Source organism: Poecile atricapillus, chromosome 1 (assembly GCF_030490865.1).
Source record: "Poecile atricapillus isolate bPoeAtr1 chromosome 1, bPoeAtr1.hap1, whole genome shotgun sequence".
Classification (NCBI taxonomy): domain Eukaryota; kingdom Metazoa; phylum Chordata; class Aves; order Passeriformes; family Paridae; genus Poecile; species Poecile atricapillus.
The window spans coordinates 158,803,618-158,820,210 of NC_081249.1; the positions used below are offsets into that span (position 1 = coordinate 158,803,618).

Below are 16,593 nucleotides of genomic sequence, written 5' to 3' on the forward strand. Positions count from 1 at the left end.
CGGGAGGCGGCTGCGGGGCTCACACCTGCGGCGAGTGATGCGTGTCGCCGTGAGGGCACCGCGCCTCGCTGGGGCCGTGCCTTGCCTTGTCTTCTGCTCCCTGCAATGGAACGGCTTTTGTCAGTAACTGTGTGTCTTCTGCTCCTTCGTGTTTTCCCCTACCCTACAGGTACTAAAGATGGGGCGTCGAGCCCGCCAAGACATCTTTGCTGATGAAAATCTCAGCAGGAAGAATTCCCCATCTGCTTCTCTTGGAGAGGTGGGTGTCCTGTCAGGAGGACTTGTCTGTTATCCTGCTGTTGTCTCCAGTGGATAATTATTAATTTCTTCTGAGATTCCTTCCTGCATGGTGTGCTTTGCCCTTTGAATTTTATCCTTAGATTTGGGACTTGTGACTGCCCTGTCCCTTTCCAAGTATTGGCCTTTGTATAATAGTTTCCACACAGGGTCCTGTCTAGGGCTATGGTTTCTCACATGTCAGGTATGGAGAGTAGTATCATACAGAACTCGGGGCCTCTCCCTCTTGTGCATGCATATCTTCCTGATATTTGAATTTCTAGAATTAAAATATGAGCAGGCACATCATTTTGTGACCAGTTTTGCCACCATCTATGGTACTAAGGCAGAAAAACAGATGCCTGCCTTTTGTACTTTGCTTTGCTAGAGCCAGCGTACATCTGACAAGTTTGTGTAGTGATGCTCTTTTTCATTTTCTCTGTGCACAGCTACAAAGGTCATGCTAGAAGCCAGCTTTGTAGCATCTGAGACTTTTCCTTGTGGGTAATAATGTGCAAACTCAGCTCCCACTTGTCTTTGGAGGAAAACTTTGGTTCAGAGGCTGTTCTATCAGTACATCTTCAAATGGTAGAAGGGGGTCAGGAACCCCTCTTTCTCAGGAGAGTGAAGCAACATCCTCAAGTATCCAGAAATAGATCTGAATTGTTTCAATTATTTTTTTTTTGCTTAGTGTTGCAGAATGCTTAAATTTTTCCTGGAAGCTTGCTGTTGGATGTTAGCATGGCTTTTACACAGGCATCTCTGGCTAGAAGGAGCAGCTCTCAAGACATGACATACCAGTTTTGCTCCCTGACACATACCAGATGGACAAAAGTGTCATCTGACTTCCACTTAGATGGCAATGATGTTAGTTTAAATGAGGTGATGCTTACCTTTTTGCAGTGCCAGTCAATGGTCTCCAGCATGCCATATTCTTGGCTTCTTTAAACTGGAAGCCCATTTTGCCCTGCTGGCCACCCTGGCACCAATTATGCTTCAAGCTACTCTGCTCAGAGCTCTGGGACCTTTTGTCTGTCCCTGATTCCCTGTGCAGTGACAAAGCTTTCCTTTTACACTGAGTAGTTGTGTGCCACACATCTGTGCCAAAATGGTTGTGGGGGGATTTTTCCTTTGAGCCCCTGTGATGCTGTTGAAAATAGCACTGTTACAGCTTAGCTTACAATAACACCTCATAAAGCAGGCTTTTTTATTGGAGAAAGTATGCTCTTTTCTTTTGGTAGGCATAATGGAGAATCATCTTCCACCTAGGGATTCTCCCCTTGGATATGCTGTAGGCATTCAGGATGGATTCTGTGAGGGAATGTACAGAAGATGCAATTTAAGAAATAGAAGTAATCATCAACTTCATAGGTAAAGAAAGTCTTAAAGAAACCAGCTGGTGGTTAAAGGGGGGGCGTAATCATTAGCTGGCCTCCCCATTAGGGTGGCTCGCTGTCAAATTTTTCTCTTGCTGCAACTGGCCATCCTAGTTCATGGGCTGATTCCTTGGTTTTAAAGAGACCAAGGCATTATGTAGAGGTACAGCTGATGGACTGTAGCTTACTGGAGTTGGCTTGTGCTTGTGCTTACTACTCACATCACAACCATTTCAATAGCTGGGAAGAGATCATAGGGGCTCCAGGCCTTGGGCAACCCTGAAGAAGACTAAAAAATATTTACTGTGTTCCGTTTGAAATCAGTGAGCTTTCCAGCAGCAGCAGGGTGAGGACTTCCATGCCTTACAACATTCAAATATATTAGTACTGGATCTTGACCACCAGGAAGAATTGTGTCAATAGTCTCCTCTCAGACAGGTCTTTGTTTCTAAATGTTTGTGTTAACTGAAAACCTTGGAGCTACTGGAAGAAAGACAAAATCCACTGTAAATAATCTCCAGCCTTTTCCTTTGCTCCAAAATTGGAGACTTTTTATACATGGCCATATTTGTTATCAAAGTGAGTATTTAACGGAACTAATATTGTTTTTTCTTTCACCTTAGACTGGCAATCAACTTTTACTTTTATGGAAGCTTGGCCTTAGCTTCCTATTAATTGTTTGGGTCAGTGTTACAATGGATGTCTCATTCAGTCATCTAGTCATCTTGAAACCTTCATAAGAAATCTTCCCAAAAGAAATGCAATATGAAAAAAACAGTCCTTTTTTTTTCCTGGAACTGGCAGTAGTGGAGTAGGCCCCATGTAATTAATTTTAGCATAGAAAGTTTTATTCATATTGTTGATTTTGAAGACAAAGGGGTTTGTGTTAAACCTTTGCCATATTCACACCCTCATATGCAGCTTCACATTCAGGATAGTGATTTTGCCTTCAGAGGTTCCTCCCGAGTTTTAAAACTGGTTAACCTTGACTCTTTATTTATTTATTTTATTCTATGCCAATCCACTGAGTTTCCACCCATCTCAAATTTCTGGTATGAACATACCATTTATGCTATTGTTTGAGTCTTTTTATGACACTGAGAAGCATCCAGGAAGTGTTTTCCAGTTAGAGCAGCTTGCTTGAAGAAAGCAAAAAGTACCTGTCTATCCATGTTTCAACATCTGGGCTTACTACAAGGATATTCACTTGGGGGACGAACAATTATTGTAATTAAAAAGATCTTTGTTTTGAAGTCAATAGGCAAATCATCTGACTTGGAGCATAGATCTTATCAGTCTACTGCTGATCTCTGCTTGGCCTGGGCTCTCTTTTCCAAGAGACTCCAAGCTGTGTGTTGCTCTGTACAACAAATGTGTTGTTAAAACCCCCTTCCCCAGGGCATAGTTGCAATGTCTAGTGCCTTGTAGCCTAATATACTTCCCCCAAGCTCTTCGAAAACACGATGATAGCTAAGTATTTTTTCAGTGCCTGTTGTATGTATGTATCTCCCACAAGAATATTCTTAACTTCAGCAGCAAATCTGTATTTCCTTTCTACTTCATAATTCCCATTCTGTGTGGAAGTACCTGCATTATCTTCAAATGTAGACCTCCTCAAGGGGCTCATGCAAGGTCACAAAACACCCACTCTGCCCATGTGACATGCAGAGCATTCCTGCCTTTTCACAAGTACAAGTACTAACAAACAACACTGCAGCTATGTGTTATTTCACCAGGCAAGATGGAACATGATTATTTGCTGTCATTGCTGCAGTTGGCACTCTCCTGCAGCAAAGGCTGTGCATGTTCTGGCCTTCAAAACTCCTTGGCAATTCAGCAGGCACTTCTTGGGCACCCAGGGGAATATGCTGTAAGTAGGAATTCCTAGAGATAAATCTGCTTGCTGCATGCCAGGACTCCACATTTCAAACATTCATTTTCAGAGGGGTAATGTATCTCTTTTTCCACTGAGAGGCCTTTCCCATCCCCTGGCTTGATGTGGTACATTTACTCATCTTGATGCTATCAAGTTTCTGACAGAATGGGAGAAACTCAAGATAGTTATGTTATTTATATAATGGGAGGGACAGATCATATAATGAGATCTGTTGAAGATCTTTGCTATCCCATCCTAACAGGATTTCTGGACACTTTTATAGAATAAAAGTCAAACCTTTTTCCTAGCTCTAGCATCACTGCACCCAACAGCCTGAATGCTGGCGTGGTGACATCCATCAGAAGAAGCTGCTTGGCCAGGTTTGGAGCTCTTGATGAGATTGATTTGGAAAGCTGAGTGGAAAAGCTTTTTTAAAAAATGTATCAGCAGATTTTTCCTTTCCTGTTTTTTTCTCTCAGCAAGAGTGAACTATTTGCTGTTCTGTAAGAAATCTGTATGCAAAAGTATTTTAATGTTATCCTAATTCCATGGTCTGTTTTCTCTTTATCCTACAGTAACACGATTCCCTTGGGACCTTATTCATGAGTTCCCTGATTTCTGCCTGTTACAGTCTCAGTCTGATTTTGCCAGCATGTCTCTGGCAGCAGTCTTAGATCCTTTGAGTGGAGACTGCTTTACTAGGCAATGGTCAGCCTAAAGGATGAAGGTTTTCCCTATTTTGAGAATATTTCCACACAGGTAGGACAAAATGACTTTATATCAGGGTTTGCCCAAAAAGTTCCCTGCTGGTTCCCTCTGCCACATTTCACCACAGCCTGGGGAAAGGCTCTGTGCTTTCACTTCTGAAAGTGTGTTCTTCTCTTGTTGTCCTAGCTGGTATTTGTAAGCTTGCTTATGTAGCTGTGGTCCTTGGGTGGTAGTTAAAAAGCATTTATTGCTGTAAAAAATACCTTATTCAGCATAGATCCAGGTAGGCAGACAAAGACCAAAGACTTGGGCCACCTCTGCTGCATGTTGGAAGGATGTTCCCACAGGTGAATTTTGCAAAGCAGCTATCTGGACTTCCACCACCCAGTTTACAGGCACTCCGGGCAGTGATTCTTTAGGCTGACATCCATGCATCATTTAAATAGGACTTTTACCTAACCCAAATGAGTAAAGAATAATAACCAAAAAAAAAAAAAAAAAAAAAAAGAAAAAAAGAATTGCACATGGAAGATTGGTCCAATAAGTGGTTATTTAAATGCTTTTTCAACTTGTGTTGCCCAGCTGGATTTTCTTCCATTCTAATGCAAGTGTTGTACCACTTGGGCAGAGAAGCTTAGGTCAGGTTGGACCCCACAGAAGCCTTTCTGCTTTTGGCTGTGGGAACAAGCAGGCCCCTGGCTGATAGATACATGCTTCCAACAGATTTTTACTGGTTGGGAAAATCTGATTTCATTTGTGCTGCTCATTGGCAAGGACACTTTTGTACCCCAGCTGCCCTAACCTGCAGGTAGCCCCCTCTGCTCTTGTCATTGTAAGATCATAAGACCAGATGACACTGAAGACACAAAATGAACTCAGATACCAAACCACTACCATCAGAGATATATGGAATTTATGAATCATATGGCTTCCATATTCCACAGGAGAGATGATTTAATCCAGAGGAAAAGTCAGGTGGGTTAGTGGAGTGTTTCCAGCCATCCTATGCATACTTCTGGTGTAGGGTTATAAATCAATCTAGGATACTCTAGTTTCTCCTCCTGAGTGGTTCAGAACACTGATTTCTAGAATAGCATAGAGATTATTGAGTTCTTAATTACCTCCTAACAGCATTGATTGTTGCAATTGCTGGTGCTGACAGTTTGCTCATCTAAAAGGTTCTCAACCAGTTTACAACTTTCATAGTGAATAACTTTCATAGTGAATAACTTTCATAGTGAATAATCAGCAGCTGATTTTGAGTTACTTACCTACCCCACAACCAAGCTCCTCCCTTATAGTTAATTGCTAAAGATCATCTGCTGAGGCTAACACTGATGTCAGCTATGCCTATCTTACACTAACTGCTACAGCTTGTGCTCTCAGGGAGATTCTGAGGTTGCCTCGAGAAACAGTAGCTTCTGAAAAAAGGGCTGTAGCCTGCTACAATCTATAACCCCTACTATGACTGATCCGGCATCAATTCTGGTGTCTGGCATGGCTGCAGTGACTCTCCATATGAGTCTTTCTAGGATCCCACACGCCTGAATAATTTGAGTTTTATTATGTTATGGGGAAAATGAACTAAGTCTGTTCTCTTCTTGCTGACATTTAGTTGTGGTTTTTTTGTTTGTTTTTTTCTCTAAGTATCACAGTTGACATCTGCATAAATGACTGGATATAAAATGTTATAACAGTGGGATCAACTTTGTGCTTTGTTCAAGTGAATAAGGTTGCAAAGCATGTGCTGCAGGACAGCCGTAATTGTCAATCTTCAAGCTTGTGCAGGCTTCCATAGTGCCTCCTTTTAACTTCTTTCTCTCTTTTTCCCTTCTGACCCTTCTAGGATGAAGACTCTCAGGAAAAGGTTGACCATGTAAGACTAGAGGCTTTCTAGATAGACGCTGGCTTCTCTGAAGGGGACTAGTAGGATTAACCTATTATGTGTCTGGAGACTACCTTTAGAGGGTACTCTAGTACTGGAGAATAATAAAAAGTTTGCTTTGGGTGCAGTGCCTTTCCTGCATCCTCTGTTTCTGTTGTTGACAGATTTTTAATTATCTTTGAAACAGCTGCTCTTATCAGCTGCTGCATCTTGTTTTGAGGTCACAGATGTATATGTGGCCACTGAAAAATGCTCTATGTTCATTTAAAAGTCAGGACAGCAATTAGCTAATAGAGTACAAAACCTGACTGAACCTAGATTGCTGTCTAGTATGGTTACTTTGCTCTTATAACAGGAAAACTTGTCTTCAGGGATGATGAAGTCTTGCTGGTGCCCCAGAGGAGAAGGCCAGACAGTAGTAGCAAGGACATGTGGCTTTGTATTTTCTATGAGTCTTTTCTTTTTATTGCACCAGCACTGAATGCTAGAATCTGTAGTTAATAATGTCATAGTGCTTCTTACCAGGCTCCTATGACACACAGAGAAGGAATACACATATCCTTTCTTGTCCTGCACTATAGCTAAAATATGCCTGAACATTAATTTAGCATTAGAAGCCAGGATGATGCCATTTAGAACAACCTCAGAAGTTCTACCTGTTTCTCTTGAAGTCTTTGGACTAATTGCATTGCACTCTTCCTAACCATGGAATTGGTGTTGCCCAATTTTCCCTGCCTAGAATTGCTCTCTGTTAGATAATTAAAACACCCTCTCCTGTGCTCTTAATTCCTTCTGCTGAAGGACCACTCCAGTACTGGTAGCACAGTAGATTTATCTGTGAAATTTAAAGCCCAGAAAAGAAACTCGTATCACCCATCTCATTAATTCTGGCCTCAGAAGGATATGCTCATCACAGGGAGTCAAGACTACTCAGATTAGCTCAGTTTTCTCTTGGTAGTACAAAAGATGATATTGTAAAAAAGATCCACTGGGTTTATTTGGCAGTGATGGATGGTTCAGGACTATGCCCAGAGCACTTTTCCATTTATCAGGAAAAGAGACCTCCCACTGATGGGTATAGTTTTGGGGACTGGTTGCCTAATAGAAATTTTTACTGATAATTGATCTAATCTTCCCCACCCCCTGCCTCTCTGGAACCAGTCCTTACAGTCATTTCACTGGAACTAATTCCACCTCCATACAGTGCCCTAAATCATTGATTCCCAAGGTCTGCTGTTGAGTGCTGACTGGTCACATGCCATAGGCGCCTTCTTGCTTCTGGCTGCTAAATTTCATTAAAATAACTTTACTGATGTGACTCTTCCACATGAGCAATTGTTGCTTCAGGGTTGTTATGCAATGGTGCCTGGCAAGGAGATTTTATTTAGTATGAGGGGATCCCTGCTTTGAAAACCTTCTTGTTTGGGTAATTCCTGTGTTCTTTCTTCAGACTTATGCTCTTAAGCATGACAGTCACACTTTATAGTATTTTTAATTTGTAAAAGTCTGTAAATGGTTAACTGAGTGTTCAGAAACCTGGCTGAACAGTAAGCTGCTTGTAACTTATAGTACTGTATGCTTACAAACTTCTGTTAACTGTATCATCAGTCTCTTCCAAATCAACTGTTAGTGGAACTTCATGTTATAAAGTGTGATTCAAGTCTTGTTGCAGTATATCCCTCCCTTAGTCATTGGCTGGCCAATCTGAAATACTTGGCTTCTTGAATCATTTGTCCGAAGTTGGCCCCTTCGTCCCCTGATGGCTCATATCACCCTTCTCTGAACTCCCTTTGGGCTTTGCTGAGTGTTATAATCTGAACTCTTCCTGGATTTGGTCCCTTTCCTCTTGCTGTGTTGAAGATAACTTTGTAGCTGCTTGAATACTAAAACAGCCCCATCTGGGTTGTTGATGTGAATTTACCTGCTGAAGTCCTGCCCTCCAGCCGTCTGCCTGCTCTGAAACTTGTTTTGCATCTTTTGGCAAACCACTCATCTTGCATCTGAATTTTTGCCAGTTGAATAACTCATTTGGCTGCACCTTCCAAGACTGCCTGGGATATTTAGCCAGAGGCTGTAAGGCTAATCAATGGTATAATAAAGGGTGTATCCTAATATTTCAGTTAATTTGCAGAGGCAGAATAAGCAGTATGAATGTGGCTGTGGGCCAAGATTTTACTGGGTTCTTATCGTGGCTTTGCCATAGATTTGCTCTGGGGCCCTGGAGAAGTCCCTCCACTAGTTTTCTTTAGTCCCTATCTGAAAGGAAAGCTAGAGCTTTATGCAGAGGCACTGTGAGTATTCTCTAAATAGACCCACAGGGGGATTGAGATGCTGTATCCTCATAACAAAATCCATATCCTGCACTGGGTGCCTGCATAGTGCATAGATAATCTCAGGATGGGCTGGTGGATCTATTGGGATGGTAAAGAGTGGCTGGGAATGACAGTGTGTCTGAAACCCTGTCCTTCTGTGGAGTTGTGGCCCCATTCTGTGAGCTCTGGGAGTGCATGTCCTTGCACTACCAGTGAGAGACCCTGATCCCCATCCTGTGTTTTCTAGCCTTCAGAAGCAGAGCAGGGTTTTTCCTTGCCTTCAGGGACCTCCAGGTCCTGAATAAACACATGTTCATTTCAGTGTTGGAACCTCATGCTTTAGATGTAGAGATTAAACTGGCCATCTCCTTTCTAAGCTGAAAACACTGATTTTATGTCTTCTTCCTTCTCTGATAAAAATGTAGTAATGTTTGCCACCTCCATTGGCAAACCTCCATATGTCATTATATATACTAGCCTATGAGCTGTTCTGAGTCTGAGAAGGCTCTCAGTCCTTTCTCCTGAAGCTGTTCTGCTTTGCAAATGGAACCAAAAGAATTTTGGTACCATAGGGAAAGACTTTCTAATTGAGGGCAATAATATTTGAGTGGGAAGACATCAGTTCCAATGAGTCCAGCTGGGACCTCATCCTCTAGTTGTGCTTTGGTTGACATGCCATTGGTAGTTTTAAGGTCATTCAGGACTAAAAATGGGGACAGCATCTGATTTCTGACCATTATACAGGTGGATGCTGGCCTCTGTGGCTCTGTGTCACTCAGTGTTTGAGTGACAACATGCTTTAAGGCAACAACTGGAAAGAGGATTTTAAGATCTGACCTTTCCAGAGGGGGCATCAAAGACCTTTTGTAGTTCTAGTTGCCTAAAACATTTGGGTGGAAAAATGAGCTGTTGCTTTTTAGGTTAAGTCAACATGTCAGGAGCAATTGTTTTCATTGAGTGTTTGTTGGAAGAACAACTATAAAGAAATGGAAGTACCTGAAATATAAAGCTAGTTGTGTTTCTTACATTGCTAGGTCACCCAGTTGGGTGGGGTTGAATGAATGTATTTGCATTCTGAAATACAGTGCAGAATGATGTGGAGATCCCCTGGTGAGAAGCAACCTGCACTCTACCTGGGGAGATACCAGCTTCGTTACCAGAAATACCTAAAACAAGCCAATTTGCAGACTTGAGCTGACTCACATGGATCCTGCTTGCAGGTGTGTCTGCACCTGTGGTGTAGACATGGCCTGGGGCTTGATATGATCAGGGCCTTTAATGAGAGCGGTATTTTCCTGACCCAGTTCTTACCCTTGCACAGTGGTTGGCACCCAGCTCCAAACTCCCATTCCAGTCTGGTCTGGTTGGGATCTGTGCAGCAGCCACCCCCCAAGTGCTCTCCCCTATATTCCCTGAAACTTAGAAACATGCGAGTGAGGAACCCACCACCAGCTGTATTCAGCTGAGTGTTGATCAGGGAACCTTATTTGCGTAAAAATAATCACAATGTTTTTGGCACTGTCCTTCCACTCTGGTTTAGAGAGTTTGTGACCTAACAAGTCATAATTGTAATGCAATCACAGTCATTCCTGTATCTACAATTTGCACTGCAATAAGATTCAGAGAGTGTTGGTGTATGGCTGGAACAAATATTTTCTATTCCCAAAGACCTTACAGTCTAACTGCGATGTTTTTCTCTAGCATCCTCTTCTCTCCTGTGATCTTCAGCTTGTAGAGACTTCACCAGCGGTAGCTGCATTTTGTATATGGCATGTTGCCAGGGTTTTGCCTTCTTAGGTATGCAGTTGGGAGTAGGGTGGACTGGCAGTAGATAGCTCTTGAAGCAATTGGCATTTCTGAGAACCTGGGAGGGTTCTCTGAGGCAGAATTTCCCGTAGCTATTGCACATTGTGAATGCCCTCCCATTTATGTGGTCATCCTGGGCTGAGCTGCATTTGTCCCTCCATGTCCCAGAGTTTCTGTCATCTGTTTTGATTCTTGCATTATTCTAGTAAATACCCTCCACTGAAAGGATCCATCATCCAAGGAAGCACTGGGTTTTTCACCTGCTTCCATTTTACAGGGTTTGCATCTTTTTTTTTCTAGAGGTCTTCTGGTTGCTTGTAGAAATGCTGGACTCCCAGCCTGTTCCTGGGGACCTCTCATCTGGAAGTTGGCCAGATTCTCCAGGAGGAATCTCAAAAATGCAGCTGAACTTTTGTTCCCTAATTAGGCCAACTTCCCCAGTGTGAGCCCCAGCACTGCACAGCCTGGAGCTCCCCAAGGCCTTGTGCGGCCTCTCTCCCGTGCACCCCGACTGGCTGACCAGCAGGGCAGTTATTTTCAGCTTTCTGAGCTTATCTCCTTGCCTTTTGATGACATCTTCTGAAATAGCTTTTCTAGTCAGCCATGTTTCCCAGCCTTTCTAGTAGTATGCTGCCTGCTTGTCTGCTTTGATGTGGATTAGGGACAATCTCATTGAAAATAATTTTAGTAAAAGCTTTTCCCTTTCCACACATTTATTTCATACTTTGACTGTTCCTGGACCCACCTCAAGGCAACAAAAGAACTGTAGGAGGTGGGAAGGTGAATGGGAAAATGTCTGACCCTATGTAGCATAAAGTGGTAGCAAACTGAGAAATGTTCATGCCTAGGAGGGCTGGAGGGGCACTTCCTTATAACTGTGGGTTGTGAGAGGATTCTACCCAGTGACCCCTTGTTCAGAGAATCAGATTGTTGTGTGCTGATTCACTGTTTTCCTGCAGGGGAGAGCAGGAACTCCTCAGACAGGTTAAGGTGCCAGATCCTGCAAAGGTGACAGCTTTCCTCAAGGGTTCATGTCTCTGACAAACAGCTGGCCACTGTTTTAGGAGAGCAATTTTGATAGCTGGTTAACAGTATGAACTGCTCCTTTACCTGTGGTAGATGGCAGAGAATATTTGAAGGCTCCCAAGAACTTCTGCCTCAGTAACACTCCCTAGTAAAGGAAAGTCAGTGACTGTGAAAAGAAGGACAGTTTGTAGATGAAATGCAAATCCAGTCTTTTCTGCTTGGTATTTAAGATATGCAGAAATCCTCGGAGGATACTCATTAAAATCAGATGCACTATTTGAACTGTCTATGGACATGATAAAAAGAGCCAGCAGAGATAGGTTGTTCTTTGCAAAAAGCCCAGGCTTGCATAGATCTTGGAATTTATGTGTTTTTGATATCATATGTGCTCTAAGTACAGATTATTTTATGTGTCTGTTCAGAAGCAGAGGGGCTATTTGACTTGTGGCTCCTTAAATGGCAGCAATCAAAACTAATTCATCAGGCCTGGTTGTGGAGATTTGCTTTTCTTCAGTCAAGGGAGCCTCTGGCATCTTGCTGGAGAAGAGAATCCTTGAGACTGCCCATACTTCTTTCTTTCCACTTCATGGTCAATATTGGATAAAAACAAGACACCTACATACTGTGTAAAATCTCACAGTGTCTGTATATTGGAAAAACATAGATCCTACATATTTTAGGAGAATTATGACATGATAGAAGAATTGTGTGTCCTCTGTTGAACGCTGTCAATGTCATTTGAGTCCCTGCATCCCTGCACAGAGTGCTCAGTGTTTCAAAGGAGTTGTCATATTGATGAAGGTAAATTAATCCATATTTCCAGACCCACCTGAGAATCTGAGGGACTTAACATGCCCATGATCTGCCTCTGTTGTGGTAGGTTCCTAAAAGGCACTTTGCTGGACCTTCTGGATTCAGAGACACACAGGGTAGTTGCTTCCATGAGGGAAGCAGCATCCAGCTGGCACCTTCAGAACTGTAGACGTGATCTGACAAGTAGCCTGGAAATTTCTGCTTTAATGGGGAAGCCAGATTAGAATTCTGCACCTGTCTGATAAGAAAGGACCTGAAAAACAATAAAGAAGAAGGTAGAGTTTCTAGTTTAATGCAGGAGAGATGGAATTCAGGGCAGTCATTTTTCTAAGGGAGAGACAAAATACTGGTTATGGATGTAGTATCAAAGTGATGGTATGAAAGGTGGCCTGAGAAATACTGGAAAAATGCCATCACAAAAATGGTGCTGAATTTCTGAGAAAAAACACAAAACAAAACAAACCCAACAAAACAAAAACTCAGACCATAGTGATTTTCCTTGGAAAAGGGACAATCTGCAGAACTCAAGTAGAGGAGATCTTCTGGAGAGAAATAACGAACAAAACTAAAATGGAAAGGCAAATCCCAGTAAGTAAGTGGTTAGTTGATGCTCTGAAAGAGACTGAGCAGCAAGGGCTGAGACACAACACTGTTGGAATCAGGAGCTGGTGGAATCTCAGTGTTTTGAACACTAAACTGCTTGGATGTAAAGCTTTGCATTTGGGAACATACATACAAGTCTTGCCTAAGGTATAACAGTAGGTACCAACAAGTTCTGATCATTTAAATCCCCCAATCTTTTTCACCAAAAAGGTATGTTTAGGAGCACATTTGCTGCATTACAGAAGAACAGTTTACTCTGTTTCTGCTCTGATCCCTCTGGGGTTGACATTTGTCCCACTTCCTGCCTCGAGCTCTTGCTTGCAGCTGCAAAGTCCCTACCTGTCACCGTATTATGGCAAAGCACAACACTGCATTCTCAATTGTAAATTACGCTGAGGTTTTGGAACTGTGAAAGTATATGAAGGTAAGTTTATTTACTTGACAAAAGTATATGTGGCATGTGACCTTCTTGCACCACTTTCCAGGTAGCTAACAAAGAAAAGCTATTTCTCCTCAGCTGACACTTAACATTGCCTTTCCTGTTGCTAGTGCTCCTGTAGGCAATTCAGAAAGAATTACCTGATTTATTGCACGAGGAATAAAAGACCTGTAGGAGTATGTGAGGTGCTTTTCAGGATCTGACAGACACTCAGGGTTGCCTGGTGTGTATGATTGATGGGAACACGTTATAACATTGTCAAGACATTGGAATCAAACCCCTAGATGCCCTGGAGTCATGCCTTGTGCAAAGACTGGGCCAGACATTGTCATCACCCTCTGATCTGGTGTACCCCACTTGAGTTATCTTTGATCTGAAGGCTAGTTTTGATGATCAGTAAATTACATTGCAGGTGCATTGAAATGCCTTGGAGATGATGCATTTTCCCTCAGCCTTATGGCCCAGGCTCTTTGGTGTTATTTTTGTATCCTCATGCGCCTTTGTGAGGAGTTGTGAGGCTGTGTGTTAGAAATACGGCTTGCTGGCTATCAAAGGGATAGTGTGAGGGGGAAGGGGGTTGTTTGCATGGGAAGCATCTGTGTGGGGAGGAGTGTGTTTTTGAGTTAGGGGTGTGTGTAATGGGAATAGGGATGTTTGTGTGGGCATGCACGCCCTTATGTGGTGTGTGTTCCCACTTTTTCCTGGGCTCTGGGTGTGTCCAGATCAACTGAATTCAAAATGCTCCTTTTTTGGCACTGTAGCCTCTTCTCTGGTTTGGCATCTTAAGAATCTGGGGGAATCATTTAAAGATCAGAAAACTCCATTCACTTGGGCCCCCGAAGGCTTCACATTCTGTGACATGGTCATTCCAGTCGACTGAGCTCTGTCCCCTACGGATGAGCCCATATAAGGAGGCTGTTTCCTGCATTTCACGCTCCCTGCCTGTCCCTCTGCCCTCCTGTGCTCCCTTTGCTGAAGAAAGTTGGTATTTTGGGACTGCAGCTCCTGCCTCATTCCTTCTCCCTGTTTATTTTTGGAGGATGACTATTTTTGCTCCTATCAGGGAGCTATGCAGGGTCATACCCTCTCCCTGCAGCAGGCAGAGGCTGCCCCTGGCAGGGTCTCTTAATTTCCCACACTCACAAACAATGCTTATACTTCAAGAAATAAACATGCGAGACCCCTACCATCAGGGGTTAGCTCGACCCTGTCCTCATCTGTGGCAAGAGGCTATTTGGCTTTGGCTCAGGGTTGACCCCAGCACACATGCAAGGTCCTCTCTGAAGTCAAAACTCCTCAGGAGTCATCCCACTCATTCACTTTCTTAATAAAAGCTGTGGAAGCCACCTGTGCCCCCACCACTACTTTGTGGTTAGCATTTTTTCTCTGTTTAGGGACATGTTTACCCAGTCATTCTTCATCATGATGGTCCATTCACAGGTCCCTGTAATCCATCTTCCCTCATTGGGCACCATCAATTGGGAGCTAGGTAGGCTGGGTTCAGAGGTTTGCCTCTGCTTTCATCATTACTTGCCGTGCAGAACACTGAAGGCAGTGCTGTACAAAGTGCCTCAGGCTGGGGGAACCAAACCTAAAACTGTAAATGGCAATGGGCAGCTTCCAAATGGTGGGAATTTGTGGTCCCATTTGAAAATTCCCATCATAAGCCCCAAGCTGAATTCCCATTTTCTCTTGCCTTGTGGCAGAGTGCCACACAAGACAATGCAAGAAAATAGCAGGGGATGTCTTTAAGCTCCAGATGATCTTCCCCTTTGGATTTCAGTGGAGGCAGTGCTGGGATTCATCCCAACTAACTTTGGAAGAGTTTGGGTATGGATCACTGTATCTGAACTTGGCATCTATCTTCCTATTCTAAGCAGTGGACAAAAGCAGTTTTCCTCAATTCCTCATATAAAACAAGATGTCTAAAACATGCTGTCTTGTACCCTAGGAAAGGCATAATGTGATACCTCCCACTGACATGTGGGCAACAGTGATGAACACTGAACCAGTTCCCAGGGAACCCTGTTTTGCCAGGAGAGCACATCCTCTGTGGATCAGTCAGCTACTGTATTGTGTGTCCTCAAAAAGTCAAAGGCACTCAGACTTGAAACTTGTCAAGATACTAATTAGGGTGATGCATCTTTTATTTAGAGAAAGGCTTAAAAACCTGTCCTGTAGTTTATGTCTCACTTTTATTTTATGATTAAAAAGTATTTTAAACACTCTCCATTATTTGGTGAAGTCTTACATTAATGTGTGTGGACCTGGTGTCTCTATTGGCTTGACTTTGCCATGACCAGAGCTGTCTGTAACACGTCTCTTCTCTTTATTAAAGGTTCCACCACCTAAACCCCCACGCCGGCAAGGAGGCTGGGCAGATGATCCTGTACTGGCACCTACCAAGTGAGTCCTCACCTCTTTCCTTATTAAGAGGGACTTAGGTGTTGAATAAAGGAACATCTCTAGTTGGACCTTGCTGTCACAGACATTGGAACAGTTTTCCTGTGTCTTTTAGATGGTCTCTCCTTCCAATATCAATGTAACTTGTTCAAGCCATTTGAAGTATTGCTCTTGCTTGGTTCCATTGGGTAATTGACTTAGTGAGGCTTAGAACTGTGTACATGTCCCTGTTTACCAGAGGCAGTGTATTCCTTACCTGGTACAGTGCCTGGAAGGAGTCAAGAGCATAAATAAGCATATTAAATGCAGGAGCTGGGATGGTGGGATTTGACTGGTTCCATCCTTTCCAGGAAAGTGTCACAACAATGACAAGAGTGCAATGAACACATCAGGATTTAGTGATCAGCCTTGACAGTAAAGGTGAAATTTGTCAATGTTTATGTGTGTATAGGGTTATGGTATAATGGAGATGGATGGAGATGGTCAGCAAGAAGAGATAGGAGGAAAAAGTGTCCAAATTGTAGAATGTATATTGAGAAGTGTGATGCTTACATGAAGGACATGTAAGACAAAGTGTAAATATCTGGACATGGTAATAGGATAGGAATGAAAACTAAAGGACAGTTCAGACTGGGAGGAGATTACTTGATTTCAAATAGTTGTGGTTTACCAAGCTGAGAAGTTATGCTGATGTTGTATTTCGTATTCACAGAGCTGAAGGGCTCAGCTGTGGATTGGTGTGAGATTGCTTGTGTAGTTAAAGGCCTATTGTCTTTATATATACTTCGGAGGCACTCTGATTTATGAAAAGTTATGTGTTTTCTTTTCTGAAACCGAGAATCAACCAGAAACCTGTTATATAGTCAGTATTTCTTGGGAGGGGAGACAGGTGGTCTGTATTCTGGGGTAGCCTTTCCAAAAAACAGTATTTTTTGAGAAAATTATCACTCTATTTGTTTCTGAAAAAGAAATAGTCGAAATATGGAGACTAGAATAAAGCAAGGGAATACAGCTCTCAGCCTGAACTCCTGTTGCTCTCCAGTTTAACCCTGATAATGGTTATTTTTCAT

General features: G+C 42.8%; 1 protein-coding gene across 3 annotated transcripts in view; it reads left to right on the top strand.

Moving 5' to 3' along the window:
• IFT43 (intraflagellar transport 43) overlaps positions 1-16,593 on the top strand; it is a 43,147-nt gene that overhangs the window by 332 nt on the left and 26,222 nt on the right. The window contains exons 2-5 of one of the 3 annotated variants that reach the window (XM_058828332.1): positions 170-259; positions 4,104-4,287; positions 6,083-6,112; positions 15,459-15,526. In XM_058828332.1, coding sequence (XP_058684315.1) covers positions 4,234-4,287; positions 6,083-6,112; positions 15,459-15,526 — 152 coding nt within the window. In that variant the 5' untranslated portion in view covers positions 170-259; positions 4,104-4,233. The remainder of the gene's footprint in view (positions 1-169; positions 260-4,103; positions 4,288-6,082; positions 6,113-15,458; positions 15,527-16,593) is intronic. The other 2 variants (XM_058828319.1, XM_058828324.1) reach the window with 2 other exon arrangements.